This window comes from Zootoca vivipara, chromosome 3 (genome assembly GCF_965207765.1).
Source record: "Zootoca vivipara chromosome 3, rZooViv2.hap1.1, whole genome shotgun sequence".
Classification (NCBI taxonomy): domain Eukaryota; kingdom Metazoa; phylum Chordata; class Lepidosauria; order Squamata; family Lacertidae; genus Zootoca; species Zootoca vivipara.
This window is the reverse complement of record NC_142586.1, coordinates 114,901,911-114,927,353: the sequence shown is the minus strand read 5'-3', so window position 1 is coordinate 114,927,353 and position 25,443 is coordinate 114,901,911. Positions and strand designations below refer to the sequence as shown.

Here is a 25,443-nt window from a genome sequence, read left to right as displayed (position 1 = left end):
TCAGGTTGCGAACGTGATCTGTGCAGGCGGTGCGTTTGCAACCCGCAGCGCCGCGTCTGCGCATGTGCGTGATGCGATTCGGCGCTTCTGCGCATGACGTCATTTTGTGTTTCTGCGCATGCACGAGCGCCAAAACCTAGAAGTAACCCGTTCCGGTATTTCCGGGTTCAGCGCAGAGAACCCGAAAACGCATCACCCGCAGCGTTCGCAACCCAAGGTATGACTGTATCCTAAAGGATCTACACTGGCTCCCAGTACACTTCTGAGCACAATTCAAAGTGTCAGTGCTGACCTTTAAAGCCCTAAATGGCCTTGGTCCTGTATACCTGAAGGAGCATCTCCCCCGCCATTTTTCAGCCCGGACACTGAGGTCCAGCTCTGAGGGCCTTCTGGCGGTTCTCTCATTGTGAGAAGCCAAGTTGCAGGGAACCAGGCAGAGGGCCTTCTCGGTGGTGGCGCCCGCCCTGTAGAACGCCCTCCGATCAGATGTCAAGGAAATAATCAACTATCTGACTTTTAGAAGACATCTGAAGGCAGCCCTGTTTAGGGAAGCTTTTAATATTTGATTAATCATTGTATTTTAATATTCTGATGGAAGCCGCCCAGAGTTGCTGGGGAAACCCAGTCAGATGGGCAGGGTATATAAAGTATTATTATTATTATTGTTATTATTATTATTATTATTATTATTATTATTATTATTATTATTATGTTAGGAACCCCCCCCCTGTAGTGCAGGAATCTCAGCTAAAGCACCCACGACTTCAGCTTAAAAGCCTCCAAGGAAGGAAGATGAGTCCATCACCTTCCGAGGGGGTCCGCTCCCCTAGCAGCTCTTACCAACAGAAATCCCTTTCTGAGATTTAGGTGGAATCTCCTTTCTTGCAATTTGAATCCATTGGTTTGACTCCCATTCTCCGGAGCAGCAGAAAACACGATTTGCTGGAACGCAACACATTTCCAGGCTATTCTGAAACCAGAACTAAGCTGCTCTTCTTATGAGCAGATATTTTGCAGAGTCCTGATCCGAAGGCTGCAGCATCCACAACATTTCCTTTCTTGGGTTTTAACTCCCGGAGTTCTGGGGCTGGCAATCAAGGGTATTGAGGAGGGGGGGTGGAAATCACCCCCCCCCCCGATTCTCAAGATTCAAGGAAATGATCTTCACACACATGGGCCAGGTTCCAGTGGCTATCCGGGAAGGGTGATGTAATGTTGCCTCATGATTACTAACAACAGCAGTCTGCACGGCAATCATATAGGCTGCAGATGGACCTGAATGATGGGTAATTTTTTTAAAAAAGTAAAATTGAATTTCCACTCCTCTAGCTTCAGGGATCTTGGTGCAGCCTCGGACAATTTGAACCAGCTCCTGCAAGAGAACTATGCAGGGGGTACTACTGAACTTGTGACTGTTTAAAAAGTCATTGTGAAACACACCAACATTTCAAACATATGCATTGTTGAAACAAAATAAAAACATCCTTCCAGTAGCACCTTAGAGACCAACTAAGTTTGTCATTGGTATGAGCTTTCGTGTGCATGCACACTTCTTCTTTTGCATTTTTTTTTTTGCAAAGCAATTGTCCCTAATGCGCGTCTGCATGTTGTCTACACTGATGTAGGCATTTCCACGCATACTTTACCCAACTTATCTGCAGTTTTGTACACATCGCTTGGCTGGAGAACCGCATTGCGAAATTCGAAGAAGTGAGGATTTCAGAAGACGGCTCTGTTTTGGTTTGCGGATTGCCTCGGAAATTGCAAATTGGGTGTGATTGACTTTAAGCTTGAACTGAATTGAATTTCTTCTCCAGCCCAACAGGTGGGTCATGCCATCCACATCAGGTAATCCTGTCTGCCTCCCTCCCTCTTTGTGGCTCTCACCCTTGGAAGGCGCTGCCTCTAATTGCTTCATAGCAGAGCCACCGCTGCAAAAATGTGCCAGAGGGAGACAGTTTCCTCTCTTCTGTCTCACTAGGATCACGAAGGCCTCATTGCGGACAGTAACTTCCCAGACCATCCGGGGCCACTTCCAGACAAGCTGGTTATTGAGCCCTGTCAATCCTCCACTGGTTCTGGAGAACCCAAAAGCTGTTTTGCTATTTTGTTAACAGGGTTTTTTATTTTATTTTCCAAAATAAAAGCGGCAGTTTAACTCTCAGACCTGCATGCTAACATCACACACACACACACACACACACCTGCTTCCCCTGCTGAATTTATTGAGTGAGTTCTTCTCTGAGAAAAAATGTCTAGCATGCAGAGGATTGACAACAACAACAACAACAACAACAACAACAACAACAACAACAACAACAACAACAACAACAACAACTTATTATTTACAGTATACACCACTCATCTGGCTGGGTTTCCCAAGCAACTCTGGGTGGCTTCCAACAAAATATTAAAAATACAATAAAACATCAAATATTAAAAGCTTCCCTAAACAGGGCTGCCTTCAGATGTCTTGTAAAAGTCAGATAGTTGTTAATAATAATAATAATAATAATAATAATAATAATAATAATAATACCCTGTTTCTCATATTTTAAGACATACCCATACAATAAGCCATAGCAGGATTTTTAAGCATTCAAAGAATATAAGCCATACCCCGAAAATAAGACATAGTGATAGGCGCAGCAGCAATGCCAGCCATGGCAGGAGGAGGAGGAAAAAAATAAGACATCCCTTGAAAATAAGCCATAGTGTGTTTTTTTGAGGAAAAAATAAATATAAGACATGTCTTATAATATGAGAAACACGGTATATTATTTATACCCTGCCCATCTGGCCGGGTTCCCCCAGCCACTCAGGGCGGCTTCCAACAAAATATTAAAATACAGAAATCCATCAAACATTAAAAGCTTCCCTAAACAGGGCTGCCTTGAGGTCTGGTAATTGTTGTTCTCTTTGACCTCTGGTGGGAGTGCATTCCACAGGGCGGGTGCCACTACTGAGAAGGCCCTCTGCCTGGTTCCCTGTAACTTGGCTTCTCGTAGTGAGGGAACCGCCAGAAGGCCCTCGGCGCTGGACCTCAGTGTCCGGGCAGAATGATGGGGGGGGGGAGACGCTCCTTCAGGTATACTGGGCCGAGGCCGTTTAGGGCTTTAAAGGTCAGCACCAACACTTTGAATTGTGCTCGGAAACATACTGGGAGCCAATGTAGGTCTTTCAGGACCGGTGTTATGTGGTCTCGGCGGCCGCTCCCAGTCACCAGTCTAGCTGCCGCATTCTGGGTTAGTTGTAGTTTCTGGGTCACCTTCAAAGGTAGCCCCACACAGAGCACATTGCAGTAGTCCAAGTGAGAGATAACCAGAGCATGCACCACTCTGGTGAGACAGTCTGTGGGCAGGTAGGGTCTCAGCCTGCGTTCCAGATGGAGCTGGTAGACAGCCGCCCTGGACACAGAATTGACCTGCGCCTCCATGGACAGCTGTGAGTCCAGAATGACTCCCAGGCTGCGCACCTGGTCCTTCAGGGGCACAGTTACCTCATTCAGGACCAGGTGCACACCTGCCCGCCCCCTGTCCCCCACAAACAGTACTTCTGTCTTGTCAGGATTCAATCTTATTTCTTTGATATCTGATGGGAGGGTGTTCCACAGGGCTGGTGCCACTACCGAGAAGGCCCTCTGCCTGCTTCCCTGTAACTTTGCTTCTGGCAGGGAGGGAGCCTCCAGAAGGCCCTCAACACTGGACCTCAATGTCCAGGCTGGACGATGGGGGTGGAGACACTCATTCAGGTATACTGGGCCAAGGCCGTTTATGACAACTCCCCAGGAGATGGTACCATTGTCCCTGCTGTGGAATGAGCAGCAGTGTTTCGTCCCTGCTGCGCTCTGCTACCAGTTCCCAGGGAATGCCAGTTTAACCAACCACAATTCCATGGCATGGAATTTCCCCTGAGATTGGCGGGAGAAGGGTAGTCGATGGAACGCAATTGCTGCTTTTTAGTTTGGAGAAAAGGCAAGTAAGAGGCAACTTGATGGAAGTTTGCAAAAAAAATTGCCTGGCATGGAGAAGAGAGGAAAGCTCTCTCTCTCTCTCTCTCTCTCTCTCTCTCTCTCTCTCTCTCTCTCTCTCTCTCTCTCTCCTAACACTGGGACTTGTGGACATCCAAGCATAGCTGCCAAGTTATCCCTTTTTTAAAGGGATTTTCCCTTATGCTGAATAGGCTTCCTCACGAGAAAAGGGAAAACTTGGCAGCTATGCATCCAAGGAATCTGAAGGATGGGAGATTCAAGACGGATAAAAGAAGGCATTCGCTCCCACAGGAATGGCCACCAACCAATGATGGCCACCAACTTGGATGGCTTTAAAAGAGGATTAGACAAATTCATGGAGAAGACAATGAATAGCTTTTAGCTGTGATGGCTATGCTCTCGTTTCTGAATTCCAGTTGCTGGAAACCGCAGGAGGGGAGAGGGCTCTTGTGCTCGGATCCTGCTTGCATGGTTCCCACTGAGGCATCTGATTGTCTACAGCAGGCATGGCCAAACTTGGCCCTCCAGCTGTTTTGGGACTACAACTCCCATCATCCCTAGCTAACAGGACCAGTGGTCAGGGATGATGGGAACTGTAGTCCCCAAACAGCTGGAGGGCCAAGTTTGGCAATGCCTGGTCTACAGGCTGCTGCACTAAGACAGGCCCTTGGCCTGATCCTGCACATGGAATGCTGATGTGCACATGGAATGCTCCGAGAAGCAATGTCCAAACATATCACCGTTTTTTAATGACATGTAAAGTTATCATTACTTGATTGGGCTAAATTGGGTTGCTGTGGTTTGATTGCTCTTTGCAAAGGTTGAGACGCAATCATCAGCCCGCCAGGTTTATCAATCAATGGCTTGTTGATTGATGGGTGCCTTTTAGCAGGGGGGCGGGAGGGCAGGGAGGATGAACTATTTGGCAACCGCTGGTTTTCTCTACCCAGACCTAAGATGCAGAATAGGCTGGTTCAAAGTGCCTCGATTGCAGGTGAGGCAAAAGATGTCGATAGCTTCTTTATCACCAAGATAGCATCGTACCGCCCAGCAGTTGCACAAACCTACTTCAAAGCAACATACAGACGCAGATCAACAAACCGCCTCTGCATTGCATTCTTGAGGTTTCCCATGTTCTCAGAATTGCTCGATCTTTGATGTGATTCCTTCTGTAGCAGTTCCTAGGGCAAGCAGATGAAGTCGGAGAGGCACCCCCAACGCATTTCAATGGGGCTGTACCGTATTTTCCCGCCTATAAGACACCCCCTATTTGGGGGGACTCCGATTTAAGAAAATAGGGGGAAGATACTATCCTTGTTATAAGACGAGCCCAGATTTTGAACAGAAGAAAAGATAGTCTTACACACGGAAAAGTATGGCAATAACCTCTTCCCATCATCACAGAACCAGCACTATTACAAGTCCCACATAATAAATGTTCCACGTTTGTAAGAAATCACTTTTTTAGTCTGGCGTTGGCTACACTTTGGAACTCCCCGCCTATTGATTTCAGGCTGTGTGCTCTTTGGTGCCTGCTAAAAGTGTTTTTTGTTTAGATAGGTCTACTCAGATGCATAGAACATTGGAGGGTCTTTTAATCCATTTTTATTTCACTGCTGATTTTGTTTCCCTGGAATGTTTTTAACTATTTAATTGCTTTATTCTCTCCATAACCCACGTTGAGGTTTTTATGACAACCAAGCAGCATGTGAATTTTATGAAATAAACAAACAAGCAAACCAGACCATCGCTTTTAACATGCACTTCGCTTTTCTTCCATCTGGAGAACTGAGGGCGTAAATTGCAGCGAAGGAACTTTCTGGGAAGTTCTCCTCCACAAGCCTCATATGGGTCCCTGCTCTGCCGTGGCTCCCCAGCATTCCCTGGCTGTATGTGAGGGAGGGGATGCTGTTGAACAAAATAATTAAAATAGATTGTGTGTAAATGCACCTAGAGTAATAATGCTCTCTGCTGTTTCCAAGGGGACAGTTTAGGGAAGTTTTTAATGTTTCATGTTTTATCGTGCTTTTAATATTCTGTTGGGATGGACGGGGTATAAATAATTTGTTGTTGTTGTTGTTGTTGTTGTTGTTGTTTCCAAGGGGACAGTTTATGGAAGTGTTATAGGAATTTGGGGGGGGGGAGTTCCCTTTGTTCGGGGTTCTTCGCTCCGTCTTGCGACGTGAGAGGGGAACCGCTGTTGCAACAGCTTTTTATTTTGTCTTAGAATAAATCGCCTTGCTTTTTAGGAAGTCCTGGTGTGGTCTCTGTCATTTCGCTGTCAGTAAGAGCTCCTAATTTGTTCCTCTTGCTGAGGTTCTTGGACTCCTCCTGGGTCAGAACCCTTACTTCTCTGGGTCTTCAAGGCCCCCCCCCCAATTCCTATAACATTAGTTTTTAATGTTTCATGTTTTATCATGTTTTTAATATTCATAGAACTCCATAGAATCATAGAGTTGGAAGAGACCACAAGGGCCATCCAGTCCAACCCCCTGCCAAGCAGGAAACACCATCAAAGCATTCTTGACATATGCCTGTCAAGCCTCTGCTTAAAGACCTCCAAAGAAGGAGACTCCACCACACTCCTTGGTAGCAAATTCCACTGCTGAACAGCTCTTACTGTCAGGAAGTTCTTCCTAATGTTTAGGTGGAATCTTCTTTCTTGAAGTTGGAATCCATTGCTCCGTGTCCGCTTCTCTGGAGCAGCAGAAAACAATCTTTCTCCCTCCTCCATATTCTGTTGGGAGCAGCCCAGAGTGGATGGGGAAACCCACCCGGATGGGCGGGGTATAAATAATTTGTTGTTGTTGTTCTTTTGGGGATTTTTTAATTTTTTAAAAAAGAGTAAATAGAATGAACTTTTTCATTCAGCTGTTTTAAGGAAATTCAGCAAAAACACAACACTTCCAATATGGTAAGGCTGTCATACCTCCGGGTTTCCATGGATACTTTTGAGATTTTCTGAAATTTTGCCCAGACACTATCTCCAACAGGTCAATCCCGTATACGTCTGGGAAAACATGGACATATGGCAGTCCTACCAGAAGGACTTCCTTCCTCCATTGCAGGGTCCCTTGCAACTCAGCAATTCTATGACTCTATTATTTGCTGAAGCTAATCGATGCTGGTACTTCCCCCTAGGCTGAGGTGATTCAGTGTTAATGTGACCAGAGAGTGAACATCCCACGAAACACCCTCCCTCTTTCCTAACGTTTTATGAATATAATAATAATAATAATAATAATAATAATAATAATAATAATAATAATATAATTATTCCCCACCCATCTGGGAAGGTTTAGATGATGCTTCCTAGACTTAAAAAATTGTAGAGTTAAAAGTTACACCAAGGGTCATCTAGTCCAACCCCCTGCAATGCAGGAAACTCAGCTAAAGCATCCGCAACAGATGGCCACCCAACCTCTGCTTAAAAACCTCCAAGGAAGGAGAGTCCACCACCTTTTGTGGGTGTCTGTTCCACTGTCGAACAGCACTCGCTGTCAGAAAGTTCTTCCTGATGTTGGGTCGGAATATCCTTTCTTGTAAATCGAATCCATTGGTTCAGGTCCTACCCTCTTGAGCAGCAGAAAACAAGCTTTTCCCATGTGACAGCCCTTGAGATCCATGAAGATGGCTATCATATCATATCTCAGCCTTATATATAATAATAATAATTTATTTTTTATACCCCACCCATCTGGCTGGGCCTCCCCAGCCACTCTGGGTGGCTTCCAACAAAATATTAAAATACATTGGTCTGTTAAATATTACAAGCTTCCCTAAACAGGGCTGCCTTCAGATGTCTTCTAAAATTCTGGTAATTGTTGTTCTCTTTGACCTCTGGTGGGAGGGCATTCCACAGGGTGGGTGCCACTACCGAGAAGGCCCTCTGCCTGGCTCCCTGTAACTTGGCTTCTCGTAGCGAGGGAACCGCAAGAAGGCCCTCAGTGCTGGACCTCAGTGTCCGGGCAGAACGATGGGGGTGGAGACGCTCCTTCAGGTATACTGGACTGAGGCAGTTTAGGGCTTGAAAGGTCAGCACCAACACTTTGAATTGTGCTCGGAAATGTACTGGAAGCCAATGTAGGTCTTTCAAGACTGGTGTTATGTGTGTGTCATGCACACAGCATACATTTAAAGCACATTTGAAGCGCATGGTTTAATCCAAAGCATGCTACAAAGTGTAGTTTGTAGTTTGTTGCTTGTTGTTTTTTAATAAATTTTTATTAACTTTCTTTTCTGTCATTACAAACATCTCATATCAATAACATACATATTACATCTTCACCCCTTCACTCGGCTTCCATTTCTGGTTTGTTACCCCCTTATTACATACTGCTGTTTCTTACAATCTACTGAATCATTTCTTCATTATTTTAAATGTTCCCTATCAATAAAAATGTGAGTGTTTATTTATTAAACCACTGAGCCTAGGGCTTGCTGATCAGAAGGTCGGCGGTTCGAATCCCTGTGACGGGGTGAGCTCCCGTTGCTTGGTCCCAGCTCCTGCCAACCTAGCAGTTCGAAAGCACGTCAAAATGCAAGTAGATAAATAGGAACCGCTACAGCAGGAAGGTAAACGGCGTTTCCATGTGCTGCTCTGGTTTGCCAGAAGCGGCTTTGTCATGCTGGCCACATGACGTGGAAGCTATACGCCGGCTCCCTCGGCCAATAATGCGAGATGAGCGCGCAACCCCAGAGTCGGTCACGACTGGACCTAATGGTCAGGGGTCCCTTTACCTATGCATCTGAGAAGTGAGAGCTGGACCATAAAGAAGGCTGATCGCCAAAGAATGGATGCTTTTGAATTTTGGTGCTGGAGGAGACTCTTGAGGGTCCCATGGACTGCAAGAAGATCAAACCTATATCCATTCTGAAGGAAATCAGCCCTGAGTTACTCTGCATAGCTGCCAAGTTTTCCCTTTTCTCGCGAGGAAGCCTATTCAGCATAAGGGAAAATCCCTTAAAAAAAGGGATAACTTGGCAGCTATGTTACTCTGGTCCATGGGGTCACGAAGAGTCGGACACGACTAAACGACTAAAGAACAACGAACATAGAACACAACTAAAGACAACAAAAAAGTATTTTGATAACATACTACACTACACTGAAGCACGAGACTCTTAATTCTAGCGTTGTGGGTTTGAGTCCCACGTTGGGCAAAAGATTCCTGCATTTCAGGGGGTTGGACTAGATGACCCTTGTGGTCCCTTCCAACTCTACGATTCTATGTTTAAATGTTTCTTTGATTGCCCTTGAACCTTCAAGTCACACTTGCCATCCTCTCCTGCCACACCCTTTGAGAACCGCTGCTTTGAACAGTCAATTGTGGGAGCTATAGTTTGTGAAAGGTGCTGAGAGTTGCTAGGAAACCCTTGTTCAGCCCCACCCCCTGCCTGAGCTACAGTTCCCTGAGTCGTTTGTCAATCACAATCCTTGTCCTCAGGGAACTCTGGGAGGGGGATCCTGACAATTGTCTTTATCTTTATTACACTACAGCACCCAGAATTATTTGAGGGGCGCCACAACTATTTAAAGTGGCATTACAGTGCTTTAAATGTATTTTTCCCTTCTTTTTAATTTTGTTTTCTATTAGTATTTTTTTAGAAGAATTTCAATAATAATGTTTTAAATGTAGCGTGTGGCCTTTTATCTTTGTGGCAACAGAAAAAAAAGGAACGAGAATCCACCTTCCCCAAACCTTCTGCCCTCCGAAAAGACTGACAATTTTCATATAAAAATGCATTTATTTAACTTAAATACTTTATGCCAACAGAAAATGTCCACACTTAAGATCACAGAGGGAAGCAAAATTAAAAGGAATGTTTTAGCTTAAACATTGGTGTTTAATTCATTTATTTATATATATATTTATTATATATATATAGAAGTATTATTTGTATATTAAATCACATACTTCAGGGACATTATTAGAAAAAACAAAAACAAGAATGATATAAAACCTGCCAACTAATCATTACAATAAGAATAACTCTATTAAATAACTGATTAACAAAGGAGGGAGCAGGAACTAGTCAATTTACATCGATACAAGAACGTCCCAGGAATGCGCTAGACAAGGGGGAGATGCTGTGACACAGATACCGGTATGTACAATGTCATTTCAGGCAGAGATATACTGATGCTGGAAAAGGGGACGGTTAACACATTAAAAGCGGCTTCCTTCAGTGATAGTTTGACAAAAACACCAGAGCGTTGTGAGGTTGTGAAATCCTTTCCAACAAAGCTTTGCAGGGACTTTGTGCCAGTGACGATGAAGACGTTGGGATGTGAAACGCAGAAGATTAATTGTGTGTGTGTGTGTGTGTGTGTGTGTGTGTGTGTGTGTGTGTGCAGAATAGGCTGTTAAATTAATTAATTTCGCACAGTCAGGGGATCTAGTTAAAGCCAAGACTCAGCCCTGGAGCACACGAATGAATCACATCTCTGAGAATATGCTCTCCGATAGCCAGCCTCTGAAATGAATCACAAAACATCTGAAACGTCTGAACTTTTCAACTGGCAGCGTCAGCCTGCATAACTATTTCTGCAAGGCGCCCTGATTTTTAGTCTGCTGGAGCAAGCGGCTCGTGAAACCGCACCCGCGACACACATTTACTTGGGCGGTGAGTTTTAAAGATAGAGCAAACGATTTACGGCCCCATCGTATTCCCACTCACGTCAGTGGGGTTGCAACAGTGTGGGAGCAGTCTCCGGATCGCGGGAAGAAACAAGGGCAAAAACGTCTCGTCTTGCAAAATGGCAAAATCTTTGGAGAGGCTGGATCACAGAGGCTGCCAGCCTATAGCTGCTTACATGGGAGATGTCCTTGTTAGAGACACAGGATGAGAATCTGCCTGCAGTCTCTGCCCAAGGAAACAGAATTCCTGTTTCACGCATTTCCCCCCTTAAGTTCCAATTTAAAAGACACACATTTTCAGTGCGCAACGCACATGTGCACCGCAAAATGAAACGTGCAAGGCAGGCCTGGAGGGATCTTTCCACTTTCTCATTTTTCTATTGGCAGCAATTTGCATCTTTGAAATTATTATTCCCCATGAAATTTCATCCCCACTTCAGTGCCAATTCCTCTGAAGGAACACAATTTTGCATCCAGTTTTTGACCGACGTACACATTTTGGCAAGCTGTTTCCCCTGATAAAATGTGTTTCTGTATGTTGTTGTTGTTTTTTGCTGAGATACGCGTTTTGTGTGCACTTTCTCTAACATATGCAACAGTGCACAGACTGTTTGGTTGAGGGGTGGGCACTGCAAAATTCAAACTCTTGCACATTTCGAAGGACGAACACGGCTCAGTTTACATATTGGTTCAAGAGCAAATGGGGTAGTTTCTCATTAAAATGAAAACAAACTCAAATTTATCCCCCTTTCCTAGAAGCACCGGTTTGTAGCCTTAAGAAAGAGCCCTGCTAGGTTTCCCAAACTTGGGCCTCCTTTTGTTTTTGGACTACAATTCCCATCATCCCTGACCACTGGGTCCTGCTAGCTAGGGATGATGGGAGTTGTAGCCCAACAACAGCTGGAGGCCCAAGTTTGGGAAACCACGGTTTAGATTCAGAGAAGCATGGGGTGGTTCGACTTGCAACACAATGTCTGCTGCAGATGGCCGGGACATGGAAACCTCTCTCGTTTTCTTGCCACACCGAGAGCGCGGCATCTCGGCATGTTGTGCAAAGCAACGTGAAGCTGGAGGAGTGCCTGGAAATGACAAGCCACACCCAGACCTGACCTGCCACGCTGGGCCTACAAAGAGCCGTTTCACCAGGTGTGGAAATGGCCCAGAGTGGCAGATCAGGGAGTGGTTCGCTTGTCACCCTACCATCTAATTTAATGATTGCTGACCAGGACAAAAAAAAATGATACAGGAGGAGATGAGACAACAGCTCCTCTCCATACTGAAAAAGGATGTTCCAGAGGCACAAAGCACAGGAGCTGTGGTGGGTGGGGGGAAAAGCCCCCCCCCTCAAAGTTACATTTGGAATAAAAGGTTTGGGCAAAAACGTCGCTGCCAAGAGAGTCATTAAGTCAGGCTTCCTCAACCTCGGCCCTCCAGGTGTTTTTGGCCTACAATTCCCATGATCCCTAGCTAGCAGGACCAGTGGCCAGGGATGATGGGAACTGTAGTCTCAAATCATCTGGAGGGCCGAGTTTGAGGAAGCCTGCATTTAGAGTTTGGATTTGATATCCCGCTTTATCACTCCCCGAAGGAGTCTCAAAGCGGCTAACATTCTCCTTTCCCTTCCTCCCCCACAACAAACACTCTGCGAGGTGAGTGAGGCTGAGAGACTTCAGAGAAGTGAGACTAGCCCAAGGTCACCCAGCAGCTGCATGTGGAGGAGTGGAGACGCGAACACAGCTCCCCAGATTACGAGTCTACCGCTCTTAACCACTACACCACACTGGCTCTCAAGTGATGGAATGAGCTGGCTTGGAAGATGGAGCTTCTAGGGAAGGCCAGTTAAGAACATTAGAAGAGCTGGCTGAGTCAGAACAGTGGCCCGTCTACTCCGCAGGGGCCAGTCAGATGCATGTTGGAAACCTGCAAGCAGGACCTGAGCACCAAGAGCCCTTCCTCCTCCTGTAGTTTCCAGCAACTGGGATTCAGAAGCATTGCTGCCTCCAGCTGTGGAAGCAGAGCATAGACATCCTGGCTAGTAGCCATGGCTAGTAGCCCTCTCCTCCTCCAAGAATTTGTCTAATCCTCTTCTAAAGCCATCCAAGTTGGTGGCCACGGCTGCCTCTTGTGGCAGGGAGTTCCACAGGTTATCTATGGCATTCCTTGAAGAAATGCTTCCTTTTATCTGGCCTGAACCTTTCCAACATTCAGCTGCATTGGCTGTCCACGAGTTCTGGCGTTACGAGAGAGAGGGTTTTCTCTCTGGGGGTGTCCACTTTCTCTGTTGCCATCGTAGGGCAGCTACCTGTCTTGGGGGGCGGGGGGGGGGAGAGAGTTGGATGGCCGCCAGGTCACTTCTCTCAGGGCTCTCAGAGAACATCCAAACTTCACCTTGACTAGCAAACAGTCTGCTCTGAAGCACTAGTCCCCCTTGAAAATACCCTAATTCGGTACTTTCTGTTGATGAAATGTAAACAGGGGTTTATAAAAAGTATGCATGGCGAGAAGAAATCTGGGGTAGAGGGAGAAATTTGCTTCCTCCTCCTCCTCCTCCCAGATGAGATCTGGGGGTCGCCAAGCAAAATTAAATGCTTCTCTGCACGAGGCACAGAAAACATTGAGCATTCACTGCTTGAGTCGCCACCATTGCCAGTGACTCGAAGAACCTGAGAAGGGGCATAGGGCAGATTCACAGACGTCTCAAAGGCTTGATTATCTAAAGAGAACCTCCAGGTTAAGAGGCAGTGTATCCCTGAATGCCTGGCACTGGAGTCAAAGAATAACCACGGCTACTAGGTGAGGAGAGTGGTATTATGCTCAAAATCTGCTTGTAGGTTTCATGTTGTCCACCGTGAGAACAGGAAGCTTTGCTCTCTCCCTCTCTTTGCTTTCTCGTTATGGAGAAGACCTGAGTTGGACCCTTTCGCCAGGGAAGGATCCTGCACGAAGCGTCAGAAGAAAAAGGATCTAGGAGTCTTGGTAGACCACAGACTTGACATGAGTCAGCAGTGTGATGCAGCAGCTAAAAAAGCCAATGCAATTCTGGGCTGCATCAACAGGAGTATAGCATCTAGATCAAGGGAAGTAATAGTACCACTGTATTCTGCTCTGGTCAGACCTCACCTGGAGAACTGTGTCCAGTTCTGGGCACCACAGTTCAAGAAGGATACTGACAAGCTGGAACGTGTCCAGAAGAGGGCAACCAAAATGGTCAAAGGCCTGGAAACGATGCCTTCTGAGGAACAGCTTAGGGAGCTGGGTATGTTTAGCCTGGAGAAGAGAAGGTTAAGGGGTGATATGATAGCCATGTTCAAATATATGAAAGGATGTCATATGGAGGAGGGAGAAAGGTTGTTTTCTGCTGCTCCAGAGAAGCGGACACGGAGCAATGGATTCAAACTACAAGAATGAAGATTCCACCTAAACATTAGGAAGAACTTCCTGACAGCAAGAGCTGTTCGGCAGTGGAATTTGCTACCAAGGAGTGTGGTGGAGTCTCCTTCTTTGGAGGTCTTTAAGCAGAGGCTTGACAGGCATCTGTCAAGAATGCTTTGATGGCGTTTCCTGCTTGGCAGGGGGTTGGACTGGATGGCCCTCGTGGTCTCTTCCAACTCTATGATTCTATGATTCTAAGTGAAATTCTCCCTGTGCAGCTTAGTCATTTTGCAGATGTGTGCATAGAAGGCTGACACCCCTGGAAGTCAACCAACTTCACCCTTGCTCTGGAAAAAAAACAACCATGATGCAAAGGTTGCCTTTCACAAGGCACACTTAAGGGATTTCTGTGTTTCCCAAGATGCAGGGCACATGTTGAGACTTGGTGGCAATATTGCATTTTATTTTTTTAAGAAATCATTGAGGTGTCCTCAGGTATCCCTTCTCTTCCTGGTACTGTAAGGCCTCTCTGGGGATCAGCAATCCTTATGACTTATCACTCAAGCATGCACGTTCTCCCAGGGTTTTTCCCACCTAAAACAACAACAACAAAACCCTCACTGCTTTCTACATGAACTATGCTCCCAAGTTTGAAAATATAGGTGCTAAATCAGCCTTTCAAATAAGTCCATTTCTACAAAGGAGTTATTGCAAGACTGATGGTCAGATTTTATGGAGTGGACGAGAGAGGTATCGGTTCCAAAGGGTGAATATTCGTCCTACTAACATCATTTTTAAAAGAAGTTTTGTAGTTGGCGGTAGGTGGGGGGGGGAAGGAAATGTCCTGGTGTACCGGGGATGCCCCATCCCTTTCAACCCTTCTGACGGGCTATTTCTGGCTTCAACCTGAGAAACTATCCCACGGCAGCCCCACAAAAAGGAAGGAAAGGACAGAAAGCTGAGCATAGACTCTATGACGAAGACCTGGAGAGGATCTACACCAGGCACCCCCAAACTGCGGCCCTCCAGATGTTTTGGCCTACAACTCCCATGATCCCTAGCTAGCAGGACCAGTGGTCAGGGATGATGGGAATTGTAGTCCAAAACATCTGGAGGGCCGAAGTTTGGGGATGCCTGATCTACACGCATGGTTTTTAATGTCAAGGGATCATCAAGGAATGGTTTTGATGACTCAGAGGGACACCTGACGTTCTATGTTTTACGTTCATAACACATCTTTGCCTTGTCTATCTTATCACTTAATTTTTAAATGCTTTCTGCTGCTATATTGGTGAAACACTGCTCATATGTCCCCGTGTAGTGTTTTACCTATATATATTTTTACTGCATTCAAACTCCAACACAGAACACACTCAACCCCCCCCCCCACCGCCGTTCCAATGGTATTCAAGGGGCGGTGTTCAGTTTCCCCTAAACTGAAGGAGAGAGAGAGGAAGGAAGAATTAAAATGCTACACCGGAGTGGAGGAGCAGAGTAACCAGCAACCAGTTGGGGATTACTTACATTTGACTGGGGGCAAGGTGAAAAACATTTTAATTGACGAGTATTCCCTGTGTCGATTTAGAGCAGGCACACCCAAACTTAGGCCCTCCAGATGTTTTGGACTACAATTCGCATCTTCCCCAACCACTGGTCCTGTAACTTGGGGTCCTGGGAGTTGTAGGCCAAAACATCTGGAGGGCCGCAGTTTGGGGATGCCTGCTTTAGAATGACATATTTAATATCGTCCCAATAGGGGGAAATGCAGACACTTCGATCCAATGAGAGGGACAGGAATGTTTCCAGATTAAGACGCTCGGGCGGTCAATCAAAAGGTTCCCACGACCCTTTGAAGTGGAACCGAAAGGGCCTTTCCAACTGAAACTTTCCAACTTTCAAAAGGCCTTTCTGAAGTTAAGATGCTCATAATATTTAGGTGCACTCGACAGAGTCTTGAAGCCGAGCAGGCAACGTCCAAGGTGATTTCAGATCAGACGGCTGCGGGGAAGGGGGGGGGAGAGAGAAACCCTGAGGAGAAAGGGCAGAGAGAGGCCAAAGGTGACCCACAGGTTTTTATCGTCCGGCAAAGCCTGTCCTCGGTCAGCCTGCGGAGCCAATTTCTCCCCACACGCCTAAGAAACGCTGTAGCTGTTGTAATAAGTGGCTGTGGCATCGGCAAGGACGGAAATGAGGCTGGTCTCGGAGGAATGGGAGCCGCCCGGTGCCTGAGACACCTGGATGTGCCCGTTGACGACCAGCCCACCGGGCTCCGCATGTCCAGGGGCATTCAGGTACTGGTCAAACTCATTGCGGTCCATCTCCTCCAACAGCTCCGCTTGGCTCAGTTGCTCCAGGCTCTCGAAGTTCTGGTGCTCGGGGGGAGGCGACAGCTGGCCCAGGTGGGGGTGGAGGCCGTGGGGCTGCATGGCCGGGTGGAAAGATGGAGGAGGGTAGTAGTTGCACGAGGGGGGAGCCGAGCAAGCGGAAGAAGCGGGGTGGGTGGCTTGAGAGATGGGCATGTGGCCCAGAGGGCGGCCGCACTGCAGGGAGCCGCTGGCGTACTCCAGAGAGTAGGGGGCCCCGGGCAGATTGGAGTGGCAAGGGTCTTCGGAGCAGGGGGAGGAGAAGAAGCTCTGCTCAGGGTCTATCACATCCAAGGGGGACATCTCTGGAGGGGTGGGCAGGCCGTAGGGGTAAGTGTCCATGGGGGTACCAGCGCCGCTGTTCTGAACCTCCCGGTATCTGCCGAGGCTGGGAAACACCGGACCGGGAGAGTAGTCGGCATGCCCGTCTTTTTCTCCAGCCGCCCTGCCACACCTTCGCTTCTCTGGCGCAGCAGAGTCCTGGTCCCTGGAGAGGTGCCCCAGCAGGAAACCCGGATCCACTCGCTTGCAGATCCGCTTGATCTGCTTCTTCCTCCGTGGCCGGTATTTGTAGTTGGGGTAGTCTTGCATGTGCTGCACCCGCAGCCTCTCGGCCTCTTCCACGTACGGCCGCTTCTGGGAGAGGGTTAGAGCCTTCCAGGATTTGCCTGCGAAGAGAGCAAGGAGGAGGGGAAACCCCTTTAAGGCTGGCACAAAGAGAAAATTAAGCAAAGCATGCATTGCAATGAGCTGGACTCGGCCCACCGGCTCACAGTCACCCCCTGTTAACATCAACTCCCTTTCCAGTCCTCTTCTCTATGTGCCTGTTATAGTCAGAATGTTGGCGTTGAGAATGTAGGCTGCTCGGGACAGAGGACTGCGATCATTTTAAAGTTTCGGCTTATGTTACACCACCAACGCTACGCATTTAACATTGTCTGTTCTGCGCAAATTAATTAATAATAATAACGATTCAGCTCGTTTGGTGCAACCTATTCATTTATTTCATACATTTTATACACCGCTCGGTTGTTTAAAAAAAACCTCAAAGCAGTTTATGAAAAGATGAAATAATAAAAGCGAGAAAAATTCACAGCCATACTTTAAAAAACACACAAAAATCAAAACAGCTGGAAATCACCTCAACTTTCTAAGCATCCGGACCGGCTTGTCTAAACAAGAATGGTTTTTAGCAGGTGCCGAAAAGAGAAAAGCAAAGGCACCTGCTTGATCTCAAGTGGCAAGGAGTTCCAAAGTGCCGGTGCTGCCACACTGAACAATCAAGTTCTTACAAATATGGAACGGGTATTGCGTGGCACCTGATCAAAGCCTTTGAGTGCTGCTCATGTGTTGCTGCCCCCCCCCCGGACCTTTCATGGAGAGGGCACACAAAGAAGGCCCTCAGGGAATGATCACAGGGTCTGGGTCAGTTCATATGGGGAGAGGCGATTCTTTGCACACCCCTGGCAAATGCGACTTTGAGGCTTTATAGGGTGATGTCCAGCGCTAGCTGTACTCAGAGTAGACCTATTGAACTCAATGGACTTCACCGAGGGTACTCCACTTCCACTTGCCATGGTTGCCAAGTGTGCCAGCAGCCTCAGAGCAAACCGACAACCCTCTAAAACCCGCTTCACATCTAAATGTTCTTGAGTGAGCACGCTTTTGCCATCGCCCAACATCTCATTCTCGACACCCAAGTATATCCAGAATTTCGGAAGGGGGCAAAGTCGATGAAGGCGGAGAGATAAATCTGAAATAATTCGGCAATAAGAATGCCGGCGTGTTTATAGCCGGATCAGGGCTAATTTAATTAGCGAGTGCAAATGTAATCAACTGGTTTGTGAGTTGAGAGCACTTTTGTTCCTGGAGTTTTGCTGCGTCAAGGAAGGAAAAAGGAAATGTCAAGGGGCGGTATCTCCACCTCGCAAGGAGCAAAAGCTTTTGTTGGTGAACTTACGCACCTTCGGCCACTCTAATCTGCAGCATCTCAGAAAGAGCATAAGGTGAATTTAGATGCAGCTCAGTGGCAGATCCCAGTTCACTCCCCAGTTTGTATGTTCAGGTAAGGCTGGGAGAGACCCTGGAGAGCTGTTGCCAGCCAGTGTCAACAATACTGAGCTAGATGGACCCATTGGCCTGATTCTGCGTAAAGGAGCTGCCTGTGTTCCTACTATGCACATCAACTTGGTTAAGGACAGATAATCAACCCACCGAAACATGCAAAACCAATCCGAATCTGATGTTTTAAATGCCGAGCGATGCTCCCAGGGGCTGGGAGGAGGGAGGAACATCAAATTTTGCTTGGTTTGGTTAGGATCATAGAATTGTAGAGTTGGAAGGGACCCTGAGGATCATCTAGTCTGGCCCCCCTGCAGTGCAGGAATACACAGTTGTCCCATACGGGAATCAAACCTACGACCTTGGCATTATCAGCACCACACTTCGTTTTAAAGCAAGGATGTTTAGCATGAGCTTGGCGAATCTGTTGCATTTCTATCCTGCCTTGACTTCCCCCCAGATCCTTCTTCTCCCCCAGACTGCAGCACCGGATCATAGCAGAGCAAGCTGCCGTCCAATGCAGATCATGGCAACCTCAGCTCCCTTTATTCCAATGGGTCTACTCTGAGCAGGACTAATGGTAGGCACAACCCAGAGTCTGTGAGCAGCTTTAATCGTTTCTTTCCATCCACCTTCCCCACCCTGTGCCACCTCCCCCCGCCCTTTCCTGATTTTAAGGTGCAGATTCACGGGCAGAATGTCAAGAGGTGCAGTTTTATTATTGGTAAAACCACTTAGCACTGTCAAGTGGCTTTAATTTCTTTTCTTTTCCATTAGCGTTGTGTGCCCCTGGTGAGTTTGTTGTGTGAAGGGATCAATAAATAGTTATATTAATGATAAACATGCTAAGAATTTGCTGGGCTTGGGGAAGCAGGAAGAGAGGTGCACCTGTTGAACTTCTGCCTGCTCTGCATCAAGTTACAGGGGAGAGGAAAAAAACAAAGCGTGGGAGTCCTATTCCTCACACCCCACACCAGTTTCTGCCATTCTGTCGCCCTCCACAGATCCCCCACCAGCTCAAGAAATGTGTTCCAAAAGTCCCAACCCTCCACACTCGCCTTTGAAGACAACCTTACTCGGCTACGAGTGATCGCCAAAGAAGAAGAAGAAGAAGAAGAGTGAGCGAGGTTGAGAGGTTGTGTGAATATTGCTTGTTACGTTGTTTGAAATTTTGCATTACACTGCCTTGTAAGGCCCTCTGATTTTTGTATTGATTTTGTGTTTGTATTAATTCCGTCTTTCTGCGCAAGGGCATTGTTTATATATTTTGTTTGGTAGATCCTGTATACCTGAAGGAGCGTCTCCACCCCCACCATACAGCCCGGACACTGAGATCCAGCACCGAGGGCCTTCTGGCAGTTCCCTCATTGCGAGAAGTGAGGTTACAGGGAACCAGGCAGAGGGCCTTCTCGGTAGTGGCACCCGCCCTGTGGAACGCCCTCCCAGCAGATGTCAGGGCAAGAAGCAACTATTTTACTTTTAGAAGACAACTGAAGGCGCCCCTGTTTAGGGAAGTTTTTAATGTTTGATGCTGTACTGTTTTTAATATTTGGTTGGAAGCCGTCGAGAGTGGTTGGAGAAACCCAGCCAGATGGGCAAGGTATAAATAAATTTATTATTATTATTATTATTATTATTATTATTATTATTATTATTTACACTTAATAAATAATAATAATATGGATTTCATGGCGCTTACTGTGTTTGTACTTATTTATCTATGAAAATTTATCTATTTATTTATTTATGAAAATGGTCAAAGGCCTGGATACGATGCCTTATGAGGAACGGCTTAGGGAGCTGGGTAGGTTTAGCCTGGAGAAGAGAAGGTTAAGGGGTGATATGATAGCCATGTTCAAATATATAAAAGGATGTCATATAGAGGATGGAGAAAGGTTGTTTTCTGCTGCTCCAGAGAAGCGGACATGGAGCAATGGATTCAAACTACCGGTACAAGAAAGAAGATTCCACCTAAACATTAGGAAGAACTTCCTGACATTAAGAGCTGTTCGGCAGTGGAATTTGCTACCAAGGAGTGTGGTGGAGTCTCCTTCTTTGGAGGTCTTTAAGCAGAGGCTTGACAGCCATATGTCAATGCTTTGATGGTGTTTCCTGCTTGGCAGGGGGTTGGACTGGATGGCCCTTGTGGTCTCTTCCAACTCTATGATTCTATGATTTTATCTATTGCAAACCACTCAGAGATCTCAGATAGCAAGCGGTCTACCAATGGAAATGATAAGTGATAGAGAAATGAAAGCCTTGTTAACTGTTGAGCACTTTTGCTCTTTTTTGCTCCCGCACAGCTAGTCTTCTCTAGAACCTGCAAATTAAGTAATGTATAATGTAGATGATATCCAGCTTGCATCATTTATCACCAGCATAAGAGTGCCTGGCATAGACTGGGGGGGGTGGATCTTGTTAAAAAAGCAACTATAGAATTCCCAGTGTTCCAAGGTATTCCTATTGGTGGAAATTTCCTTTGGATGCAGAAATTGTTACTGGGGCTTGATCCTTCGTAACACAGTGTGAGGGAGTGCTGAATGAGGAGTCGAACGGCGAGGGAATCAGGTCTGCAGACAACATCAAGTGACTCACGAGTGCGAAACCTCAAACAGACCGCAAAGAGCCCCCCAAAGATCTCTCCAAACTGGGGGAACAGGCAGCAAAATGGGAGTTTCAGGAGATTCAGCACCCTGAGCTGGAAAGTGGTCCACAGTGGACGAAAATAAAACCAAACCCTAAATGAAAACATGACACTGAACTGGCAGCGATTAAGCAGGAAAGAGATCTTGGGGTCATGACGCCCAAGCTTGAGGGAAATGTCAAGGCAGTGCGTAGCAGCTGTGATAAAGGAAAACCCATGGCAGGAATTATTAGGAAAGGGGTTCCAAGTGGAACCTCTAATATGGCAGAACCTTATATAAATCTCATCTGTAATCATGCTTGGGAAAGTGGGTTGCATTGAAGTAAGTTTTAGTCGAAGAAGACCCACTTAAATTCATGGACCTTTAAGTAAGCCGCATCTTGCTAATTTCGATGCATCGCCTTTTAAACTAACACTGCAGCTTTTGAGAAATCAAATGGAAAGCATCACCGGCAGAAAAAGTTTTCAAGGACAGATATTCCTGCAGATTCCCCCTGCACAACCTTGGAGCAAGTCGTGGCTGTAACCTTACATATGCTTACTTGGAAAAGTAAATGCAATTGAAAGCAGAGGCATTTATTTCTAAGTCAGCCTGGTTAGGGTGAGGCAGTGCAAACCTGAAACACTGATGCGAATATTTAAAAGTTCCTTGTGCCCTATTTAAAACTGGTCCTGACTGAATGCTTAATGCACCTTTCAGTGGAATTTGCTTCTAACGGACACATAAACTTAGGATAACTGGCTTAAATGGTTACTTCTAGAGGTGCAGAAACATTAAAAAGTATTCAGCGATGGAAACTGTGAGCTGGCTATTCATTACCACTTTCCCACATCGGATTTTAAATTAATCCCAATTTTTATTGTAAATAAAATTATTGTTTTGAAAGGGAAAGTGTCTCTCTGCGTCTCCCCAGAAAGAGAATGAATTCAGATCAAGGAGTTGCGGGTGTAACAAACCTTTGGTATTTGTGCTTGATACGGGATGTGCTGATTTGCTTTGATTTAAGTGTTCAATATGTTCGTGCTATCTTGATTTTATAAGTGGTTTTTTCCCCCTTGTTGCTGTTGAACTTTAATTTTTTTAAAAAATGTTTTAGCAAAATGTATTGCTTTAGGCACTTTTTATGTAGAACATGGCTAGGAAGATGATAAATAAATATTTATTAACATGTAGTGCTCACCCCCTTGGCAAAACAAAAACCAAAAACCAAAACCAAAACCTGGAGATAATACCTTTTCTCCTTAAACTTTTGATTGACTGTTTGCTGATCCTTGTTCTTAATGTGTTTTGTTTTTTTGTTATTGTTGCTTTGTGTATTTTTTTAAAAAAATATCATTGCATCTGTTTCTGTGTAAATGCGTCTATAGTATAATATTTACTCTTTCTTTATGTTTTTAAATATGTTGCCAGTGGCTTGGAGACCTTTCTGCTTAACTGAGGGACTCGTGAGTTTAATAGACAATGACTATACAGATATGAATAAGTACATCACAGCTGTTGTGTTGTTTTTGATTTAATTATACGTGATTTAAATATTCTTCATTCCTTTTGAAAAAAATATCCAGCAGTATTCTTCTTGGTGTGCTGTATCCAACATTAAAACCAAATTTACATGCCCTATTTATTGATTTAAAAATAAATAAAGCTGCAATTTAATTTCCTAGATAAAAGTATACAGTATGTCTATTCTTCCCTCCTGCCCTTTAATAACTACTTCGGGAAGAAAACAGAAAGACGCCTATCAGAGAGCTTTCAAAGTTTTCCAAGCACCTCCCCTAAAATATGTACCATGTTGTTTATATTAGGTCGCTGACACTTTTCAGAACAATACAGAACATAGCTAAGAAACATTCCCCCCCCCCGGATTTATTGTGTGCATTTGCGACACGTCAAGTTAGCAGTAGCCTAAACTTTAGGACATTCCCCCCAGCTTTATTCCGGGAAAACTGATCTCATTATGCCCAACGGGTTATTTGCAAAGGTGAGCTTTTAATCATAAAAAGGCACGGTCATTTATTTATTTAGCTTTAATTTTATTTTGGCGGGGGTAGGGGGATTAGGGAGGCATCTTTTAAACTTTCGCACGGTTTTAAAGCAGTTTTAAGCAATAAAATAAAATAAAATAAAATAGGGCGACGCGTGCAAAAAAAAACAACAACCCACCATCCTCGCGCTCTCAGAAACCTTTCCCCTCACTTTTTTTTTTAAAAAAGATGTCGAAATCTGATAACTTTGTGAAAAAGAAAGCGACTCGACTCCTTTTCACCGGCTTTTCCCGATTCCGAGATACTAAGGCCCCGATCCGATAGGTTGAGCAAACCGCAGCAGACGGGAAATCCGGATGGATTTTTCCCACCTAAGAACTTCTACTGTAAAGGGACCCGCTTCGGAGCGACTCCTGAGCGCGCCGACCAAACCCCATCACTTCAAAGTCCCCATCGACTCCAAAGCGACAGCTAAACCCGGGGTTCTTTTATCGATGTTTTTGATGGGAACTGCTGAACTGCAGCCGGATCAGGCCTTTCCTCCTTGTTAAAGGCCGCGATCTCAGCGCCTTTGGGCAGTCACCCCGCACCCTGAACCGATTTTTACGCGCAGAAAGGCTTTTTACGCACAGAGCGCCGGCTAAATCAGACGGTCTGCAAAGCAAACTGTGAGATAATAAAAACATAGAACCGACTGTTAAAACTTTAAAAAAGTAATCAAACCTAAAAAAAACTTTCAAAAAACAAAACGCGAATAGCGAGATGCGCTCTTTCCCGCACTCCTTGCGCGCTCATTCCCGCGTCCGCCTTACCCAACATCTTGCTCAGCTCGGCGTTGTGCAGATCCGGGTTCTGGACAGCCAAGCGCTTCCTCTCGTCTTTGGCCCACACCATGAAGGCGTTCATGGGGCGTCGGATGCGGCTTTCGGGGGGGCCCTTCTCGGGCCGGCTCCCTCCGACGGCGCCGGCGGATACTGCGCCCCCGTCGGGCAGCTCCAGCGTCTCGGACCAGGCGTATGAACCCAGCAGCGAAGCCATGCCAGGAGGGCGGCTGGCGGGTCTCGAACCGGCGAGTCCCGGGCAGGCGGGCGCGCAAGCGGGCGACGTCCCCCTCTATCTACTGCACTACGCTCCGGCAGGCGCCCTCCTCCGCCCGGCCGCGCTCTATTTATGAGCTTCCTCCCGGGCCGCTTGGGGAGGGACCGGCTCCGCCTCGGGCGCGCCCTGCCTGCCTCGCTGGAGGAAGAGAACGCGGGGAGGGGTAGGAGGGCCTGGCGCCGTCGGGAGGGAGGCGTGGGGAAGGGACGCGGGGGTCCTCCAGGGCTCGCGCAGCTTCTTTTCCAATCATTAAGTGGGTGGGGGGACGCATGGGGGACAGTGTCCCTGAGCACGTGCAGAACGCCCCTCTTTTCACAGCCGGACTGGACTTTATTAGGGTATATGTGGAGCCAGGAGGACAGTACCCCAGAGCAAGTGCAGAGCGCCCCTCTTTTCACAGCTGGGCTGGATTTTATTAGGGCATATGTGAAGCCAGGAGGACAGTAGCCATGAGCAAGTGCAGAGTGCCATTGAGTAGGTGCAGTGTTTTCACTGACTGGGTTCAACTCTGGAACACATCCAGTTGCATGGACAGGAGAACAGTGCCCCTGAGCATATGCAGAGTCCCTTTCAACCACCTCTGAGCAGCCCCGGAGAATCCTCACACCTGTTGGTCTGGTGTAGATTCAGAACATGAAAGAAGGGTCTCCACCACCCCGTGGAGCAAAATGGGATAGTTAGGGCTGGAAACATTTTCAAACCATTTTGACACTCTTCTTACAACATGCATAGAATCATAGAATTACAGAGTTGGCCAAGGGGCATCTAGTCTAAATCCGTTCAACGCAGGAATCCCAAGACAGAGACAGACCAATCTCTAGGTGCTTGGCCTTCACTTTGGGACATGGTCTTTAATTGGAAACTGGTCTAAGGTTCAGTCTCCCTCACCTCCAGGAAGGGCCGGGTGAGAAATCTCGCCTGAAATCCTGGAAAACATTTTCGAGCACCCCTGCCCACACACCAGGTAAGGAACAGAGAAAACTTTAAAAAACGTTGACGTTATTGCAGAATAAACTAAAACAGCAAGCGGTTACAGTATATGAAATAACAAAATCACAAGCACACTCCGCCAAATATCAAATGGAATTTAAAAGGCGAAAGGTTTATATGATCTGAGAAGAAGCCAGAATATTATCAAATGGAATTTAAATACACCACCACCCACAATGAAGAACGAGAACTTTCTGACAGCAGGAACTGTTTGACAGTAGAACGGTCTCCCACAAGAGGTGGTGGAGTCTCCTTCCTTGGCGGTTTTTAAGCAGAGGTTGGATGGCCATCTGTCAT

General features: G+C 46.4%; 1 protein-coding gene and 2 long non-coding RNA genes across 4 annotated transcripts in view; 2 read left to right on the top strand and 1 right to left on the bottom strand.

Moving 5' to 3' along the window:
• Positions 1 to 25,443, top strand: part of LOC148686471 (uncharacterized) — a 425,644-nt gene that overhangs the window by 60,493 nt on the left and 339,708 nt on the right. The gene's annotated exons all lie outside the window — the stretch shown is intronic.
• SOX7 (SRY-box transcription factor 7) lies at positions 9,720 to 24,215 on the bottom strand. Of its 2 annotated transcripts, XR_015949241.1 has the most exons (3): positions 23,871 to 24,215; positions 11,556 to 17,035; positions 9,720 to 11,422 (listed from the first exon to the last, which is right to left on the bottom strand). XR_015949241.1 is itself a non-coding variant. In XM_088666925.1 (2 exons), exons 1-2 carry the CDS (start codon positions 24,094 to 24,096, stop codon positions 16,137 to 16,139), a joined length of 1,125 nt encoding a protein of 374 aa, XP_088523051.1. In that variant the 5' UTR covers positions 24,097 to 24,215; the 3' UTR covers positions 9,720 to 16,136. The 2 variants fall into 2 exon arrangements, 1 of the variants encoding a protein (XP_088523051.1); XM_088666925.1 differs by having other exon boundaries at positions 9,720 to 17,035.
• LOC148686475 (uncharacterized) lies at positions 18,348 to 20,105 on the top strand. The gene is made up of 4 exons (XR_015949251.1): positions 18,348 to 18,432; positions 18,889 to 19,008; positions 19,433 to 19,563; positions 19,707 to 20,105. It is a non-coding gene; the product is annotated as an uncharacterized LOC148686475 (long non-coding RNA).

Excerpts from the sequence above, each read along its gene's own strand:
- SOX7 (XM_088666925.1), bottom strand. The coding sequence starts at position 24,096 with ATGGCTTCGCTGCTGGGTTCATACGCCTGGTCCGAGACGCTGGAGCTG. Across the intron at positions 17,036-23,870 it reads CGAGCTGAGCAAGATGTTGG|GCAAATCCTGGAAGGCTCTA; the intron begins GTAAGGCGGACG and ends CTCTCTTCGCAG.